The 16,758-nt window shown below is 51.8% G+C and overlaps 2 protein-coding genes, 1 non-coding gene and 1 pseudogene across 3 annotated transcripts; 1 reads left to right on the forward strand and 3 right to left on the reverse strand.

Annotated features, from left to right (window-relative positions):
• Positions 1 to 2,286: 2,286 nt before the first annotated feature.
• Oxt (oxytocin/neurophysin I prepropeptide) lies at positions 2,287 to 3,059 on the reverse strand. Its single transcript, XM_055603482.1, has 3 exons — positions 2,904 to 3,059; positions 2,496 to 2,697; positions 2,287 to 2,421 (listed from the first exon to the last, which is right to left on the reverse strand). Exons 1-3 carry the CDS (start codon positions 3,021 to 3,023, stop codon positions 2,366 to 2,368), a joined length of 378 nt encoding a protein of 125 aa, XP_055459457.1. The 5' UTR covers positions 3,024 to 3,059; the 3' UTR covers positions 2,287 to 2,365.
• A 4,073-nt stretch (positions 3,060 to 7,132) lies between these two features.
• On the reverse strand, positions 7,133 to 8,733 carry LOC129675157 (activated RNA polymerase II transcriptional coactivator p15-like; annotated as a pseudogene).
• Positions 8,734 to 10,640: 1,907 nt separating this feature from the next.
• On the forward strand, positions 10,641 to 10,770 carry LOC129675617 (small nucleolar RNA SNORA17). The gene has a single exon (XR_008719965.1). It is a non-coding gene; the product is annotated as a small nucleolar RNA SNORA17 (small nucleolar RNA).
• A 2,713-nt stretch (positions 10,771 to 13,483) lies between these two features.
• Mrps26 (mitochondrial ribosomal protein S26) lies at positions 13,484 to 15,145 on the reverse strand. Its single transcript, XM_055612331.1, has 4 exons — positions 14,872 to 15,145; positions 14,635 to 14,781; positions 14,431 to 14,554; positions 13,484 to 13,944 (listed from the first exon to the last, which is right to left on the reverse strand). Exons 1-4 carry the CDS (start codon positions 15,081 to 15,083, stop codon positions 13,825 to 13,827), a joined length of 603 nt encoding a protein of 200 aa, XP_055468306.1. The 5' UTR covers positions 15,084 to 15,145; the 3' UTR covers positions 13,484 to 13,824.
• Positions 15,146 to 16,758: the final 1,613 nt, after the last annotated feature.

Here is a 16,758-nt window from a genome sequence, read left to right on the forward strand (position 1 = left end):
TTCTTCTTCTTCTTCTTCTTCTTCTTCTTCTTCTTCTTCTTCTTCTTTCTAAAAGTTTAGCTTTTATTTATTTGCATGTATGGGTGTTTCCCCATCATGTATGTCATGTGCCTGGCGCCCGGAGAGGTCAGAAGAGAGCATCAGTTTCCCTGGAACTCGAGTCACGGGTGGTTAGGAACAACCATGTGAGCTCCAGGATCCGAATCCCACTCCTCTTAACTGCCCTTACTGCTCAGCCCCGATCCTGTCGTCTCTTCTGTTCTCACACTCCTGTTTCCCCACCCTTTCCTCTCTCCACCCCGCCTGTCCTGGGAACCCTCTCCACAAGTCCTGTTCCAGGGTTAGGGGCCACACAATGCTGGCTCTCTCTCCTTTGGGATGCTCAGCAGGCTCTGCAGTCAGGAGAAACTGCAGAAGAGAGAGATTAGTCTGAGTGACCTGGCTGGGTGGCTGAGCACTGTCAGCTCTGGACAGGGTCAAGGGGCCATAACGAGCCTCCAGGTCTCTTCCCGTCTCCTCAGTACCTTTATGCCTCTCTGTATGTTTGAGTTGAACCAGGGGTTACAGGGGCCAGGCAGACTCCTTCCCAGGCCTCCTCCTTACCCTTTCAGGGTCTAACCTCCAACACGGCAGGTCCAGGGAAAGACCAGACCAAAAAGAAACAGAACGGAGGTGGGAGTGGTAGGTGGTTTGGCCACACTTGAGCTAATTCCTAGGGTTGCTGTATTGGAGGCTTCACAATGACGTTCAGATGCCCCATTCTGCTCCTCTGCCCAGGTGGAGAGCTGTGAACTCCCCTTCCCCCACTTGTTTCTAGAGGAATCAGGTTCCTCTTCCTCAAGGAGAGGAATTACATCTGTCTGCCTACCCTGCCTTCTGCCCACTGGACCTTCTATTCTCTTTTCTTTTCAGGGAGACCCTTACCCAGCTACTGAGCCGTTTAAAGGCACTTCAAGAGTTCAGAGTAAATGCTTGCCTCCTCTTTTCAGCCTCCAGAAGCAAATGGGGCCGTGTGAGCAGATGTCAAGAGTCCTCTGACCTCCACAGACAGCCACATGGGCTGTGGCATATGTACAACCCTCAAACGCACAATAAGGAAATGCAATTAAGAAAAACTTTAGGCTGGAGAGATGGCCCAGGAGTTAAGAGGGCACACTGCTCTTGCAGAGGACCCCTGTTCCGTTCCCAGCACCCACCTAGGATGACTCAAAACCACCTGTAACTCCGGGCGCAGGGGATCTGATGCCCTCTTCTGGTCTCCATGGGCACTGCACTCATGTGCAATACTCTCATACAGAGACACGTACAAAGAAAAAAAAAAAAACACTGCCCAAACAAAACAACCCCCCCCAACTCAAATCAATCTTGAAGTCTCTTTCCGCTATCTTTTTGGCCTCCACCATGTCTGTTGGTCCCGCTTGTGGTGGTGCATCTGTCTTCATGCGTTGGGTGTGAGGACCACAGAGAGCGCTTATTTGTGTGTTTATTTACTCGCTGTGATGGGGTGGGGGGCCCAGAGCCTCACTCCTGTGGAGCAAGACCTTCTCCACTGAGCTCCACCCAAACCATCACACGTGATGCTACCAGTGAGTCACGTGCCCCTGTGGCGGCGTGGAGGAGGGCCGTGTGGCTTCTGCCATCCCTGCTGAGAACACTGGCAGCTAAGTGTCAGCTTTGCGGGCAAGGAGCGGGTATTTAATCCAGCAGTAAACAAACAGGATAGATGGCGGGGTTCTCTGCTTGCCTGTGGGCTTTATGGGCGTTTGTGGCTCTTAGCACCCATGTCTTCTCAGAGATGCGGTTCTGCAGAGGCAGGAGCAGGCCCCTGAGCTCAGGCCTGGCCTTGATCTTTCCAGCTACGGCCTCCTTGGGGCCCTGTGTGAGAATTTAGCTCTGCAGAAACCTTATGATTTTTCAACTACCGTCTCCTGGCTAAGACTCTTCCTTCTAGGCCAACCTCTGAGGTTGTGGCTAAAGTCTGGATGATGCGTCCTACTGCCTCCTGCCTGTCTCCCCTTCACTCGGTCTGTTATCAGGCCTCATCTTTTCCCACAGATGTCTACCATTGCTGTTTGGACTTTCAAATGTGCTAAGTCTGTCTGCCACAGGCTCACCCCAGTTGGGGGCGGGAAATGGGGCTAAACTACAGGGTGGTGACAGGGTGGCTGAGCACCCCTCTGTCCCCCGACAGCCTGCTGGGCCATTCTTCCTCTGAATTGCCAGGACCCATAGCGTTCCGATGCTTTTCCTCCCTCCCGCTTCCAACAATTAGACGCCAGTCAAGTGTGAGGAGGAAATGTGCTTTATTTTTCATTCTTTCTGGGGAGTGAAGGATGCGCCCTAAGGCGGTCATCACAGGGAGGGCTCAGCGCTCGGAGAAGGCAGACTCAGGGTCGCAGGCGGGATCTGTGTGGCAGCCATCTGCAAGAGAAAGGGGTCAGCAAACCCGAGGGCTCCCTGCCCGGCGGCCCCGCCAGGCGCCCCCTCCTGCTCACCAGAGCTGCAGCAGACGCCCGAGGCGGCGCAGCGGCCCCCGCTCCCGCACGGCTTCTGGCCCGACTGGCAGGGCGAGGGCAGGTAGTTCTCCTCCTGGCAGCGCAGCGCCTCGGCGGTGCCCACGAAGCAGCCCAGCTCGTCCGCGCAGCAGATGCTGGGCCCGAAGCAGCGCCCTTTGCCGCCCGGGCCGCAGGGGAGACACTGCGGGGAAGGACGCGGGTGGACCCAGCGGCGGGGCGAGGGCCCTTGTCTCCGCCAGTGAGCGGGAACCCAACCCTTCCTAGCGCCCTGGGTTCCCACGCGAGGCCGGGGTAGGGCAGGCAGGAGTGTGGGGATGCCCCCTGCGGGTGGGAGAGCGTCTCTGATCCCTAGTTCTGCGGGACCAGGACCAGGTTGGGGAGACTCACCTTGCGCATGTCCAGGTCCAGCACAGCCCTCTTGCCGCCCAGGGGACAGTTCTGGATGTAGCAGGCGGAGGTCAGAGCCAGCAGACCGAGCAGGCAGCAGGCGAGACTGGGGCAGGCCATGGCTGGTGCTCTGAGGTGATGGAGTCCCCAGCCCGGCCCGACCTTTTTATGTCTGGGCACTGCCTCGGTGGAGCACTGTCTTAAGAGGGCAACCGCATGGCTGGTCACATAAGGTCTCTCGGGTCAAATGGTTCCACGCTGTTTAGAGGCTGGCCCTTCATTTGCAGGGTCTAGACTAGGGTCAAGGTCACCGCCTCAGCTAATGGCCTGGAGCAGTCTGGCCGGGGTGGCCTGAGCTAAGAGGATAGAGAGGACTCAAGGGGGGGGGGGCAGGATAGGGAGACTGAAAGTGGGAGCCCTTGCATGTCCCTGAAACTTGGATGGGAAAGAAAATCGAGTTTTCCTTCCACTTCTGAATGCAGTTCAGCCCTTCTTCTTCCGACTGGACAAAGTATCAGCAAAGAAACAAAAATAAAACAAAAAAGAAGAAAAGTCACAACAAAACAAAAGAATAATTACGTTTGTACTTAGTATACATGTGTAGAGCAGGCTGGCCTCGAACTCACAGTGATCCACCTGCCTGTGCCTCCCAAGTGCTTGGATTAAAGTCAGTCACCACCAAGCAAGGTGCCTAGATACCTGTTTGAGCAAACACTTGCCATCAGCTGCTGGGGTGTGGACAACAGATGGCCTCAGCTGCAGAGAGCCACCTGGCCCCGGCCCTTCTCAGGTGGCCACACGCTGGACCCCCCTGGCTGAGTTTCAGCTTTGCACAGGCCTGCACGGGAGGCATGCTACCTACAGCTCAGCAAGCAGCCTGCTTGCCTAGCAAGCGGGAGACCTTGGCACAGTGACGGAAATATGTTTTGGGAACAGTTTTTATTCTTATTCATGTGTTTGTTTGTGTGTGCAGGTTGCCTGGGAGACCAAAAGAGGATGTTAGAGCCTCCTATTTAATTACAGGAGCTGTAATTAAAGGGTGCTGTGAGTCAGCCTATGCGGGTGCTGGAAACGAAATCCAGTCCTCTGCTAGAAAAAACTCGAATTTTCCCCTCCCATCCAAGTTTCGGGGACATGTAAGGACTCCCACTTTCACTTTCCCTATCCTGCCCCGTGCTGAGGTTTTGGACATCTGTGAGCTACTCTCAACCACTGCACCATCTCTCAAGCCCTTGTTTTTTGTTTTGTTTTGATTTTTTTTTGTATTTTTAATATAGTTTAAAATTAAACACATATTAAACCAGGTGGTGGCACACACCTTTAATCCCAGCACTCAGGAGGCAGAGGCAGGAAAATCTCTGTGAGTTCAAGGCCAGCCTGATCTACAGAGCTAGTGGCAGGACAGTCAGGGCTACACAAAGAAACCCTGTCTCAAACAGACAAAGACAGACAGACATGTCATGGCAGGAAGATGCAACCCTTCAAGGGCTTGCCCTCCATGACCCAAAGACTCTCCACTGGGCCTGTCTTAAATATCTTACCATCTTGGGGCCGGAGAGTTGCTCAGTGCTTAAGAGTTGCTCTTGCAGAGAACCCAGCTTTGAGTCCCAGAGCCCACATGCTAGCCCATAACCAACCACCTATAACCACCTATAACTATGGTTCCCGTGAAGACAGTGTCTTCTTCTGACCTCCAAGGGCACCAGGCACACATGCTGCATTGGATACGTGCAGGCAGGGAGTTCATACACATTAAAAAATAATAATGATAAATAAAAATAAAAAAAATTTAAAAGAAAGGAGAAGCATTGCCCAAACTCTCATTTTTGTTTGTTTGTTTAGAGACAAGGTCTCACTATGTAGCTGTCCTGAAACTCTCTGTGTAGACCAGGCTGGCCTTGAACTCACACTGATCCACCTGCCTCCCAAGTACTAGGATTCAAGACCTGCACGACCACGCCAGGTCGCTTCTCCTCCTCAGAGGTGAGTCTTGGGCCCCTGTGTTCTAAACTCCATCTGGGGCTACTTCCTCAGGAAGTGCCCGGCAACACCCAGGAAAAAATGATAGCCAGTGTCCTGGAGACCAGCTCACCACATGCAGTCTCTGCCCCTAGGGAGAATGGAAAAGCCCCTAGGCTCTTTGTTTTCACACTCAACCTCGTCCTCAAGGGGCTGGGGTCAGTGAGGCAAAGCATGTTCCCGAGCTCATCTGACCCTGAGTCAGAGCTTCTGAGTCACAAGCTATCAAAGCTGAGCTGGTGGTCAGGTTGACCCATACTACAAATCAGTTCATTTATCATCCAGATTAGCTTATTGGCATTCCTGCTGTAGAAGGCCAATAGCTTGACCCCACAAATGGCCCCAGAGAGGCCTCCCGCATACTCTGTGGGCACAGTGAGCTCATCTAAGGTAATCCATGCACATAAATTAGCATATCATAATAATATGCACATAATGCTCCCATAAGGCCAGCAAGCCTTCTTGTGTTAACCAACTTGTCATCTGTGTTTGAGAACAGCGGACAGAATCCTTGTCCTGAGGCTGGGGCTGCAGCTTAGCGGGAGAACACTAGTTTGTCTAGCTAATGTGCAAGCTAGTGTACATGAAGCCTCCAGTACAATGTCAGCACCAGGAGAGAAAAATCACTTTCCCGATGCAGTGTATATGTCATTGGAGGAGGCAAAATGTGAAATAAGAAGCATGTTAATTGGGTTACTGCCTTAGTTTGGGTCTGAGTATATCCCACGTGTTATATTGCTAGTCCTTAGGAAGATGTGTTGGGAGATCTTTAAGACTGAGTGGAAAGTCTTCAGGTCGTTGTGGGCATGCCCATGAAGATGGTAGTGAGAACTTGGTCCCCCTAGTTCTCTCTCTCTCTCTGTTTCCCAGACATGAAATGAAGGGCTCTTTCCTTTGTGTGCTCCTACCACGATATATGCTTCAACAAAGACTTGTAAGCCACAGGGCCAACCGATCGTGAACTAGAGCCTCTGAAACTGAGAGCCAAAATCATCTTTTTACTACTAGGCATGACAGCACACATCTGTAATCTCAGCATGCCGGAAATGCTCAAGAGGATCAGGAGTTCAAGACCAGTCTCAGGTAAATGAGAGTTCAAGGCCATTCAGGGGTTAATGAGATGCTATCTCAAAGCCAACCCAATCAAACCTTTTGCTTCTATAAGTTAACAACGGTCAGGGGTTTTGCTATAGTAACTAAAGGGCACCACGGGAAGCGATGGTAAGCACAACTCCAAAGGCCACATGGGTTAGGACTGGTGGTAGGTACCGCTGTGCCGGCCGCCTGCACAGGGTCTATGTCTTGATGCCCCTAGGAGAGCTGACATGAGAAGTTGGCAAAGCTTCCCTCTGCCCTGGGGGTGAGGTGAATGGGGATTTGGCAAAGCCTTCAACTGCTGAGAGTGTGTGCTAGTGTGAGTGTTTACAAAGGAGAGAGCGGGGAGTGGCTTTAGCCGATAGAAGCTAGAGCCTCCTGGATGTTTACAACCTAGTTTGCTGCCTACAGAGATTAACCAGCCCCTCCCTGTGCAGAGTGGACGAGCTGAGGTTCTGGGTTGGTACCATTCCACCTGAGAGTGCGCAGACCATCTGACCCCAGCCCTTCTGTATGTGTGTCTGTCCTTACTCCATTCTCTCACCCCCTGCTTGGTTTCCAAGCTCTGCCGGTGGTGGGTTAGAAAATGCTATGCAAGGAAAAGCAGTGTGTGTTGTGAGGTGTGACCTGTGGGCACTCAGACAGAGGGAAGAAGCCGTGCACTCAAATGTAGCCTGTAAAATTAATATCTGTTTCTCATGTCAGAGCATGGGCAGGCTTCTGGACTCATGGTCCCCAGCATCAGCCAAGCCACCAGCTGGTAAGGTAAGCTTTCCTTATCAGAGCTTGGAGACATGGGCACAATTCATTTCCCTGCAGCTGTACATCACATGACAGCTCACTTCTTCTTCTTCTTCCTCCCCCTCCTCTTCTTCTTTAAAGATTGTAATGATATGACTTTATTTTACACTAGGCTGACAATTAGGTTCACTTAGAACATTTTCAAAAAAGATTTTATTTCTTATCTATACAGCATTCTGCTTGCATGTACACCTGCACACCAGAAGAGGGCGGCAGATCTCACTATAGATGGTTGTGAGCCACCATGTGGGTGTTGGGAATTAAATCAGGACCTCTGGAAGAGCAACCAGAGCTCTTAACCTCTGAGCCATCTCTCAGCCCCCCACTTAGAACATTTTAATAATGCACATTAAAAAAGTATTCATCTTACAAACTGTTCTGCAATCCAAATATACAACAGCTTGGAAAACAACATTTAGAAAACAAAAGCCAGTGTAAAAAGACAGATTAAAACAACTATAACAGCTCAGGTTTGATATGGCTCAGATTCTACCGCTTTCTTAGTGCCTCATTTATGTGAGAGATCCGGTCCTTCAGCTGGCTCCATTGCTCCATGTTCAAAGAAATACCTTTTCTCCCTGCTTTCGTTTCACCTTCTGAGCCCAGCCAATATTCTCTAATATCAATTAGAATTTTTTCTTTAGAGTCCAGAACACTGATGTATCTTAGCTTCCCAGTCAGAAGCTGTCACCTCTGCTGCTGCAGCTCTGCTTGGAAGATGTCAGAGCTCTTGAAGTCTCAACAGACTTTTGCTTCTTCACAGGTTTGTCTGGAACAACTTGCTTTTTCCTCTTTAACTTTTTCTCAACTTCACTGTCAGGATCACTGCCTGAAGAGTTTGAAGAAACAAGTTTCTTTGATTTAGGCACTGCCTCTCTCCTGCCAGCCTGCGCGCTCTGGACTTACAGAGAGCCAAAGTCAACAGCTTGCTTCTTTACAATTTTTCTTTTTGATTGATATGTGTGTTTGGCCTCCATGTATGTCTGCACCACACACGCACAATGTCCACAGAGGCCAGAAGAAGGTGTCGGATCCCCCTGGGACTGGAGTCCCCGGTGGTTGTGAGCTGGCACACAGGTGCTGGGAAATGAATCCTGGTCTTCTAGAAGAGCAACCTGTGCTTTCAACCACTGAGCATCTGTCCAGGCCCTGCTTCTCTGAGCACTCAGAGACAAAGGGCAGGCAAGAGACTGCTTCTGTTCCATCAAGTCTTTGAGTATGGGGAAGGCCTAGGCTCACGTTTTATCTGTCTGTCTGTCTATCATTTATTTATCTCTGTCTTCTATTTATCTATTTATCTATCTATCTATCTATCTATCTATCTATCTATCCATCCATCTATCTCTCTCTCTCTCACTCTGTCTGTCTATCTATCGAACTCTACTTGTTTACTGAGACAGGCTCTCACTATGAAGTGACGGCTATCCTATAACTCTCTGTGTAAATCAGGCAGGCCTAACCTTGCAGAGATCCTCCTATCTTTGCCTTTATGCCTGACCTAGGCTCAGTTTTAAAGGGCTCACTTGGCTGGGTGTGGTGGTGCATACCTTAACCCCAGCACTTGGGATTCAGAGGAAGGCAGATCTCTGAGTTTGAGGCCAGCCTGGTCTGTGTAGTAGTGAGCCGCAGGTCAGCCAGAACTACATAGTGAAACCCTGTCTTGAAAAGAGCCTCAAACAACTGAACAAACATCTCAGTTGATTAGGTCAGATCCAGCAGGGCGAAACGGAGCGGAAGCTGCATGACATCATATGTCAAAGCCTCCACCTTTGTTATAGCTGGCATGTACTCGAGGGGTGACACTTCTGCTGTATTTTTCTTTTGGCAGGAAAAAGTGATCAAGTTATGGGTTCTGTTTACATGTTACAGATTACACAAAGGTGCAGGTACCAGGAGTGGGGATCACAGTGACCATTTTAGCACTCTACCTCCCATGGAGGGTCCTTTTCTAGACAGAAGAAAACAGTTTATACAGAGCTCTTCTGGGCTGGGGTGGTGGTGTACGCCTTTAGTGCCAGCACTTCGGAGGCAGAGGCAGGTGGATCTCTCTTAGTTTGAGGCCAGCCTGGTCTACAGAGCGAGTTCCAGGAGAGCCAGGGCTACATAGGAAGACCCTGTCTTGGGTGGAAAATCTTTTGTCATTATTTTGCTAATTTCCTTATGCGAGACATATTATTCTTTTGCTCTGAATATTTTATTGCTTCTTGTGACAGTCAAAACTTAGAAGAAAACCTGTTAACACTACCTGCCCCCCCCGCCCCCAGCATGTGAGCCAGTGAAGGTCAGGCCTCTGCTTGATTGAGTCTTTCCAGAGGGTTTTTTCTGGCCCTTCAGTGAGTTTGTTTAAAAAGTAAGGAAGACATCAGGTATCTGGACTTTCAAACAGCTGGGCTTGTTTAAAGACTATGGGATGTTTTCTATGTGGGTGTGTGGGGTTGTGTGGAATCCAGGGCCTTGGGACATGGTTAGTAAGTTCTCTACCATGGAACTACACCCTGGAACCCAATAAGGCTATTGAAATAAAATTTGGAATAGTAATACATTTTGACAATTAAAGATTTATAATTCCTGAAGTTCTGGAGAAATATAAGCTACAAATTTTAAATATGATCAACTTAGTTTTCTGAAAACACCTGATGTTCTTGTATGTAATTTTGTCTCAGAGCAAATATAAACTTAATTCTAACCCCCCCACCCCCATACAAAGTTTCTCTGCGTAGCCTCCACTGTCCTGGACTCACTTTATAGACTAGGCTGGCCTCGAACTTGTAGCGATCAGTCTGCCTCTGCCTCCCAAGTGCTAGGACTAAAGGCGTGTGCCACTAAGGCTAACTTAATTCTGACTTTTTAGCAATAAAGATTGCCAAGAAAGGTTTGTAGCAACATTCAGTCCCCCAGCAGCCCTGCCCTCCTAATCCAGCCTGTGAACTGTGGTCAGATCACAGGTAAGTCAGCAGATGCAGCAGAACTGAATGCCGGGTGCTGGGAGGCAGCTTTGCAGGGTGGGAGATGGCTCAGGAGTTAAGAGCACCGGCGGCTCTTCCAGAGGACCTGGGTTCAGTTCCAAGCTTTGGGCCCTTTAAGAGCCTCAAGTTCTCCATGTAGATGAGTACGACATTAAACTCCAGGTGCTCCTGAGTCCTAGGAGCTTTGTAGCACTGTCCCCACTGTCTTCACCCTCCTTTTTGAGATAGGGCTTTAGGTAGCCCAGGCTGGCCTCACACCGACTAAATAAGCGAGGCCAGTTTTAAAGTCCCTGTCCTTTAGGGCGCTGGTAGGTGTGTTCACCCAGCTTCTGCTCTTTTTCCAGAGAAGGTATGTGCTTTATAGTCCCGGCAGCCTTTATTCAAGGTAGACCAGGCTGGCCTTTAACTTGTGGAGATCAGCCTGTCTGCTCTGTAAGTGCTGGGACTACAGATGTGTGACACCTTTTCTGGCCGCCTCTGATGTTACCTTTCTGGGTGTTTTAAAATTTTAGATTATGTGTTGGTGTGTCCAATATGGCCATGTGCATGTGAGGGCCTGTGGGGACATTGGCTCTCCTGGGACCGGACTTACAGATGGTTGTGAGCCGCTGGATGTGGGTGCCTGGAAACCAACTCATTCCCTGAATAAGCAGCAAGTGCTCTGAACCATGCAGCCATCTCTCCAGCTGCTTTCTTTCTTTTTTCTTTAATTTTAAGAAGATTTTAAAAGTTATTCTTTAAAAAGCACTTGGGAGACAGAGGCAGGCAGATCTTGAGTGCAGGCCAGCTTGATCTATATAGTGAGTTCCACACGCTAGCTACAGAGTGAGACCCTGCTTGAAAGTTCAAACAAAAAACTGCCCCTAGAGGCTTTGCATGCGTGGCTGCCATGTCACACGCGGATCAGTAGGTGGCGGAGAGGAGAGGCCGTGGCTGCGCTCAGTGTTCTGACCTGTGAGCATCAGAAAAAAATCGAGCCTGAGATGACCAACTGTGGAGTGGGCGGGGGTGGCGGCAGACCGTGGCCAAGATGACTCCTGCCTGGTGCCACAATGTATGAGCGGGGCGTAGCACTCCTGAGACCACCCCAGGCACTTGAGACCCTGGTCACCACTAAGGAGAGCAAGTAAGTGGTGGAGAAATGGGAGAGAAAGAACAAAGGATGTGGGCACAATGGAGAGAGGCCGACTGGCGGGTAGTGAGTAGCCAGTGATGGTGGTTCTGGTTTGGGCTGCTGCCTGGGGACAGGTTGGTGTCTGAGGGTGTGCAGAACCGGCCCCGCCCTCCTCTGGGTTTCTTGGGAGAGCTGGCCCTGCCCCTAGGCAGCTGCAGTGCCCCGGAGAGTGGTCCCACACACTGCAGGAGCTGCAGGTGAACTGACCCTGAGAATATGAGCACGGGAGACCTGCCCTGCCGCTCTCCTGTGAGGGGTCATGGATGAGGAGGCACCTCCCCTCCATTCTCCCATCTGCCTCAGGCAGGAGACCCTGCCCTGGGGCCCTGAAAGCAGATCGGTCCCTGCCCCACCTCGCCTGGGTAGCACAGTAGGGCTGGTCCTGGTTGTGGAGTTGTGGGTGAGCTGCCCTGAGGGCATGAGAGCTGCAGGGCTGACCAGCTCAGACACTTGTCAGGTCCAGATCCAGGGCTCTGAATTGGCCCATGCTAACACCCACACCGCTGACGAACTGCTGGAGTGCATAGTGATGGGTCCTACACATCCAAACTGCAGGATCTCCCTGACACAGGGCAACAACAGGCTAGCTGAGAAGAGCCCCAGTGAGGGTCTGGTATTGACAGAGCTGAAGCCTCAACCAGACCACAAGATTTTTTTTTTTTGTTGTTGAGGGGGAAGGTTTCAAAGGTGAAGAGTGGGTATAACGGGAAATGAGAAATGAGTGGAATTAGGGTGCATGATGTAAGATTCACAAAGAACTAATAAAATGTTAAAAAATTCAACCAGTAAGACCACGATATTTAAATTTTATTTTTATTAATTATGTTTATATCGGTAAGTGCATGTGGCCTTGTGGCTAGAGGCACTGTTTCACCTTGGAAACAGGGATTTGTCAGCTGATTGGCATGGGTGCTGGGGACTGAATTCAGATCTTCTGAGCTTGACATATTTGATAAAGCATCCAAAGAGGAAATGGTCAGCATCATCAGACTGGCCAGGTTTGGGGTTCAAATATTGCATTTGACTTATTATTTGGCAAAAAAAATATATAATTCCAAATTTGATTCTTCCTGCCAGATTTACTTTTTAGCATCCAACTGAGTCTGTTTTAACTGTCCTTGCAAATTCACAGGGGAGCTTTAGAGGTTTCAGGGCAGCTAGATAGCTGTACACTGGAGAAACTGAGCAATGACCTCAGGCTTAGTCAAACCTAGGTGAAACAGATTAAAATACCCAACACCTACTGAGCTGGCAAGTGCACTCCTCTTTCTCTGGCTTTCACCCAGCCGCAGCACCAGTAGTCAGGCACTTTCACATCCAGTCTACCTGACGAGCACGTGGGCAGGTTTCTTGAAATCTCATGAAGAACCGGGTTGGTCCCAGACTTCCTCCATAGCTGAGGATGACCTTGAAATTCTACTTTTCCTCAGACAAGAACCACCTCGCCTGGTGCTGCGGTGCTGGGGATTGAACCCAGGGCCTCAGCACTCTGGGCAAGCACTCTATACCACCTTCAGTTCTGTGTGACCTACCTGGCCCTAAAGGCCACGGCCACACCGTTCACTCGGTGATCATGAAGGGGCAGTGGTCCGGTGTCTAGGTAATACCTATGCTTGACTGTGCCTGGGGAGACGGTCCTGGTGAAGAAGACATCACTTCTTCACTGGGGGAAGAGGCTGCCAGAGTCCCATTCTTGGGGATTTCAACACCCTCGCACTGCGGAAGTAGCTAGGATTCTTTTCCTTGGATAGTAGATGGAGTTCATGTCAATGGCATTCGAGTTTATGACAACGACAGCAGAGACAGGAGTTGGGGAGACAGCTCATTCACTAAAGTGCATCAGTGCGGTCATGGAGATCTGGGTTTGCCTCCTGGTACCACATGAAAGGCAAACGTAATGGCATGTGTATCCGATCCCAGGGCCAGGCAAGCACACGCAGATGGATTCTCTGCGGCTAGCTGGCCAGGCAATGGAATTAGTGAGCTGCAGGTTCCAGTCAAACACCCTGTCTCAAAACTAACTAACTAAACAAACAACACAAAAACCCCACAAACACAAACCAGACCAAGGTGAGAGAGCCCTGAGGAATGATGCCTAAGGCTGCCCTTTGGTCCACACTTAAATCACATGGAAGGGCAGCAACTGGCTGGACCAGATGTGTTCAGCTTGAGGGTCAACAACACTGTGACAGGGCCGGGGTTCAGAAACCACTCCAGGGGAGCTACCAGGAGAAACAGGGTACCCTTTTTGCCTTCTGGATCTGCACACATTAAACCCTAGCTAGCAATGCCCAGGATTGAGCAAAGCAGGTAATTAGCTCACGGCTTAGTTAGGTGAAACTTGCTTCTGGCTAGTAATCTAAACATGCAAATAACTAGGGACAAATAAACTTATTCTACAGAAACCAACCAATCAACCATAAGTCACATAACAAACGCCTTTGGCTTTACAAGCAAGTTAGCATCCGCCTACCTACTTGCCCCTGTCATTAGCACTATAACTATGGACAGTGAAAGGGCAGGACTGGGCTCCAATATTTTATTTATAAAAGCGAGAAACATTTGGCTCATGGTACTCCATGAGACTCAGGAGACAGCGTGGCTTCTAGAGGGGTCACAGCCCAGTCGGGTTCTCCATGGGACAGGAACTTCCCAGAGTTCAGTGCTGTCCTCAGTTTGTATGTGGTGTCAGAGCAGGGCACTACGTTTGGGAGTTTCCAGTCAGGTGGTGAGTGCGGAACCTAGCATGCACAGGGGCTGCTCTGGAAAAGGCTGAGCCATCCTCCTAGGATGAATCAACTCCTGCCCCGATCCACGTGGTCCCTGGGCAAGCACTGCCTTTATCTGGGACCTAGAGCCTCTGTGCTCAGTTCCTGACCACCTGCCCTTCTCTGGTGACGGCCCAGTTATAGCTCTTCGGAGAGTCCAATGCTGCTTCTATCCGTGCCTCCAGGTTCTCCCGAGTGATGAAGTTCTTTGCCTCCTCCTACGGGATGAGAGAGGTTAACTATATGGGAACTCCATCAGAGCTGGCCATCTACACAGCTTACTGTTTCCAGCCCACAGAGGCTGGCGTGTCCAAAGGCCCCAGGATCTCTTCCAGTGTCCCACCAATCTTGCAGCACAACAGTACTAGGTGACCATCATAGTCCTCATCCTTGGACAATCACCCATCAGATCTCTCAGCCACAACCCACGAACCAATCGTGACAACCCGACTAGAGGGGGTGCACTCCCTCTTATGCTTTAAGAAAGCTTCGTTCTCAGTTATGGGTTTCGCCGATTTCAAGTTTCACAGGGTAATACTACCTGCAACCTTTCACTGACTATCGCCTGGGAGGGCAAACAAACACACCCTCTGTGTGCAGAGCAAAAAGCCTCCCGACGACCTGGTCAGGTCACTCCCTGTGCTGCTCTCCCCACAGCCTCCCTTTGTGGCCAATGCCCACAACTCCCCACAACCTCGGCCCACCTGCAGTTGGAGCACTTCTTGCTCTTTCAGTTGCACCCAAGCCTGCTCCTCCCGGGCCCTCTGGGCCTGCTCCTCGGCTCGTCGCAGCTCCACGGCCTGTGCTTCCAGCTGCAACCTAGCTATCCTGCGAGGGGCAAGAAGCGGAGGGTGAGCCGGGCGGCGGCGGAGCCTGGCCCGGCCCACCGAGCCCCGCGACTCTCGCACCGCAGCTCCTGCAGACGCCGGTTCTCTTCCTCGTTCCAAGCCATCAGCTCCCGGTGCTCCGCGGCGGCCTCCTGCACCTTGCGCTCGGCCAGGACCCCGGCTCGAGCCTCGTGTACCTTCCTCCGCACCTCGAACACGAACTCTCGCCTGAGTGAGGACGGGCTTCAAGTCGGCACCCAGCCCCCCGCCCCAACACTTCCCGGAGGGCGCCGAGGGCCGCCTGCCCTTCACACACACCTGAGCGCGCGCACGATCTCCCGGTACTGCCGGTAGCGCTCGGTCAGCACGTAGAGCTCCGCAGGGTCTACTGCGGGCGGCATCTTCAGGCGCCCGACCTTGGACTTGGCAGGCGGGTCGTGGCGGCTCTTACGGCCGCGCACGGGCAGGAGCAGCACGGCTGGGGGCTGGGCCCCGGTCCGCGCCGCCAGGCGGTTCAGGACGCGCAACATGACATCGGAGCCCGCTGCCCGCCCGGCCCGGAAGTGGCCGCGGAGCACCACGGGAGCGTCTCGTCCCCGCCCCGTTAGGAGGAGCTCTTGTTGTCTAGCCTGCTGCCTCCCGGGGTCTCGGGGGCAGTGGGCGGGGCGGAAGGGGAAGCTTGGAGACTGCAGCTTGATGGACGGCGTCGCACGCGAGTGACAGCCACACTACTGGATGCTCCGCCTGCTGGTTCACAAGCTTGGACAGCGCCCCCAAGCGTGAGTCGACTGCTCTGGCGGGCGGCCTGCCTACCCTTTCCGGCCCGAGGCACGGGATTCTGAGTTTCCAGCCGCTTAAATTAGGCTTACACTTTCTCTTTTAGAAAGCGCTCTCCTGGTGCGCTTTAAACTTGATCACCACGCTTCCTTGCACTGCGCTGCCCTGTTGTGGTCTTGGGCAGCTCTGCAGTTGCAGTGAGTTCTGTGACTGCCTGTTGTTCTGAACTGGGCGGCCTGTGTGAGGTGACCCTTGTCCTCTTTCACCTGACCGGGGTCTTCCCATCTAGAGAAATATTAGCGTGTCAAGAAACCTAGGGGACTCACAGCTGCTTTTATTTATGGGGCTTTTCCTCTCCTTCTTTTTAGTTTATTTATTTATTTTTTATAATTTATTCACTTTACATCCCGATTGTATGCCCCTCCCTTGTCTCCTCCCAGTCCCTCTTTTCCTCCCATCCTCCTCCTCCAGGCCTCAGAAAGGGAAGCCCTCCTCCCCTATCGTCTGACCCCAGCCTATCAAATCTCATTAGGACTGTCTGCATCCTCTTCCTTCGTAGGCTGATCCTACAAAGCAGGCAGAGTCTATGTCAGAGACAGACCCTGCGCCCCACATGGAGACTGAGCTGCCTACCTGCTTCCTTGGTTGGTACATAGGTCTCTGTAGGGTGCCCTGGCCCAGATTTGTTGGCTCTGCTGGTCTTCTTGTGGAGCTCCTGTCCCCTCCTGGTCCTTCTATCCCCCCACTTTTCGGTAAGACTCCCTGTGCTCTGCCCAAAACTTTTTAGTGTCGTTCCCTCTACAGCAGAATAAACAGCCTGCAGTGCAGGTACAGAGGGCATCCATCGCAGACATTGCTCATTTCCCTCCCACCCCTAGCGAGGAGAGCTGCTGGTAATGAGAGTGCTGGGGGACTCTCATCAGTATCCTCAACATCAGATTCTGCAGAGAACACCAGAGCAGTGGATCTCTGTGAGCCTCATCTACACTGAGTTCCAGGCCAGCCAGGGCTATACAGTGAGACCCTGTCTTAAAAACGGGTCAGGATGGACTACATGTGGGAGTGCACTTCCAGGGCGCTTGGGAGGCTTTGGGACAAGTGGGGTGGCTGTAGGCCTGACCCCCACCCCCCAATCGGAGGTTGCTCACATCCTGCTGAGTCTCAGCTTCCAGGCCCAGGGTGGGTGGAGGAGGCCCAGCCTGCACCTGCTTCCCCTCTGTCAGGCTTGGGAGATGAATGCCAGAGGGCACCCTGTAGTCCTGGAGCCGGCTGGAGTCTGCTGTTACTCCAGGGTGCCAGCCATGAGACCGTTGCTGAGCCCTTGAGGATCAGGATGGATGGTCACGGAAGCAGGCCGTGCCACCCTAGCCTGGCGTGCCGCAGGGCTGCTCTTAAGGTCGGGGACCCGGCACTCCCACATGAGTAGGA

Source organism: Psammomys obesus, unplaced genomic scaffold (assembly GCF_907164565.1).
Source record: "Psammomys obesus unplaced genomic scaffold, mPsaObe1.curated_primary_1811, whole genome shotgun sequence".
In the NCBI taxonomy this organism is placed as follows: Eukaryota; Metazoa; Chordata; class Mammalia; order Rodentia; family Muridae; genus Psammomys; species Psammomys obesus.

Coding starts and splice junctions, on each gene's coding strand:
- Oxt (XM_055603482.1), bottom strand. CDS start 3,023: ATGGCCTGCCCCAGTCTCGCCTGCTGCCTGCTCGGTCTGCTGGCTCTG. Junction 2,698..2,903: donor TGGACCTGGACATGCGCAAG/GTGAGTCTCCCC, acceptor CCTTCCCCGCAG/TGTCTCCCCTGCGGCCCGGG. Junction 2,422..2,495: donor GGGCGTCTGCTGCAGCTCTG/GTGAGCAGGAGG, acceptor TTTCTCTTGCAG/ATGGCTGCCACACAGATCCC.
- Mrps26 (XM_055612331.1), bottom strand. CDS start 15,083: ATGTTGCGCGTCCTGAACCGCCTGGCGGCGCGGACCGGGGCCCAGCCC. Junction 14,782..14,871: donor GAGATCGTGCGCGCGCTCAG/GTGTGTGTGAAG, acceptor GTCCTCACTCAG/GCGAGAGTTCGTGTTCGAGG. Junction 14,555..14,634: donor CGGCGTCTGCAGGAGCTGCG/GTGCGAGAGTCG, acceptor TGCCCCTCGCAG/GATAGCTAGGTTGCAGCTGG.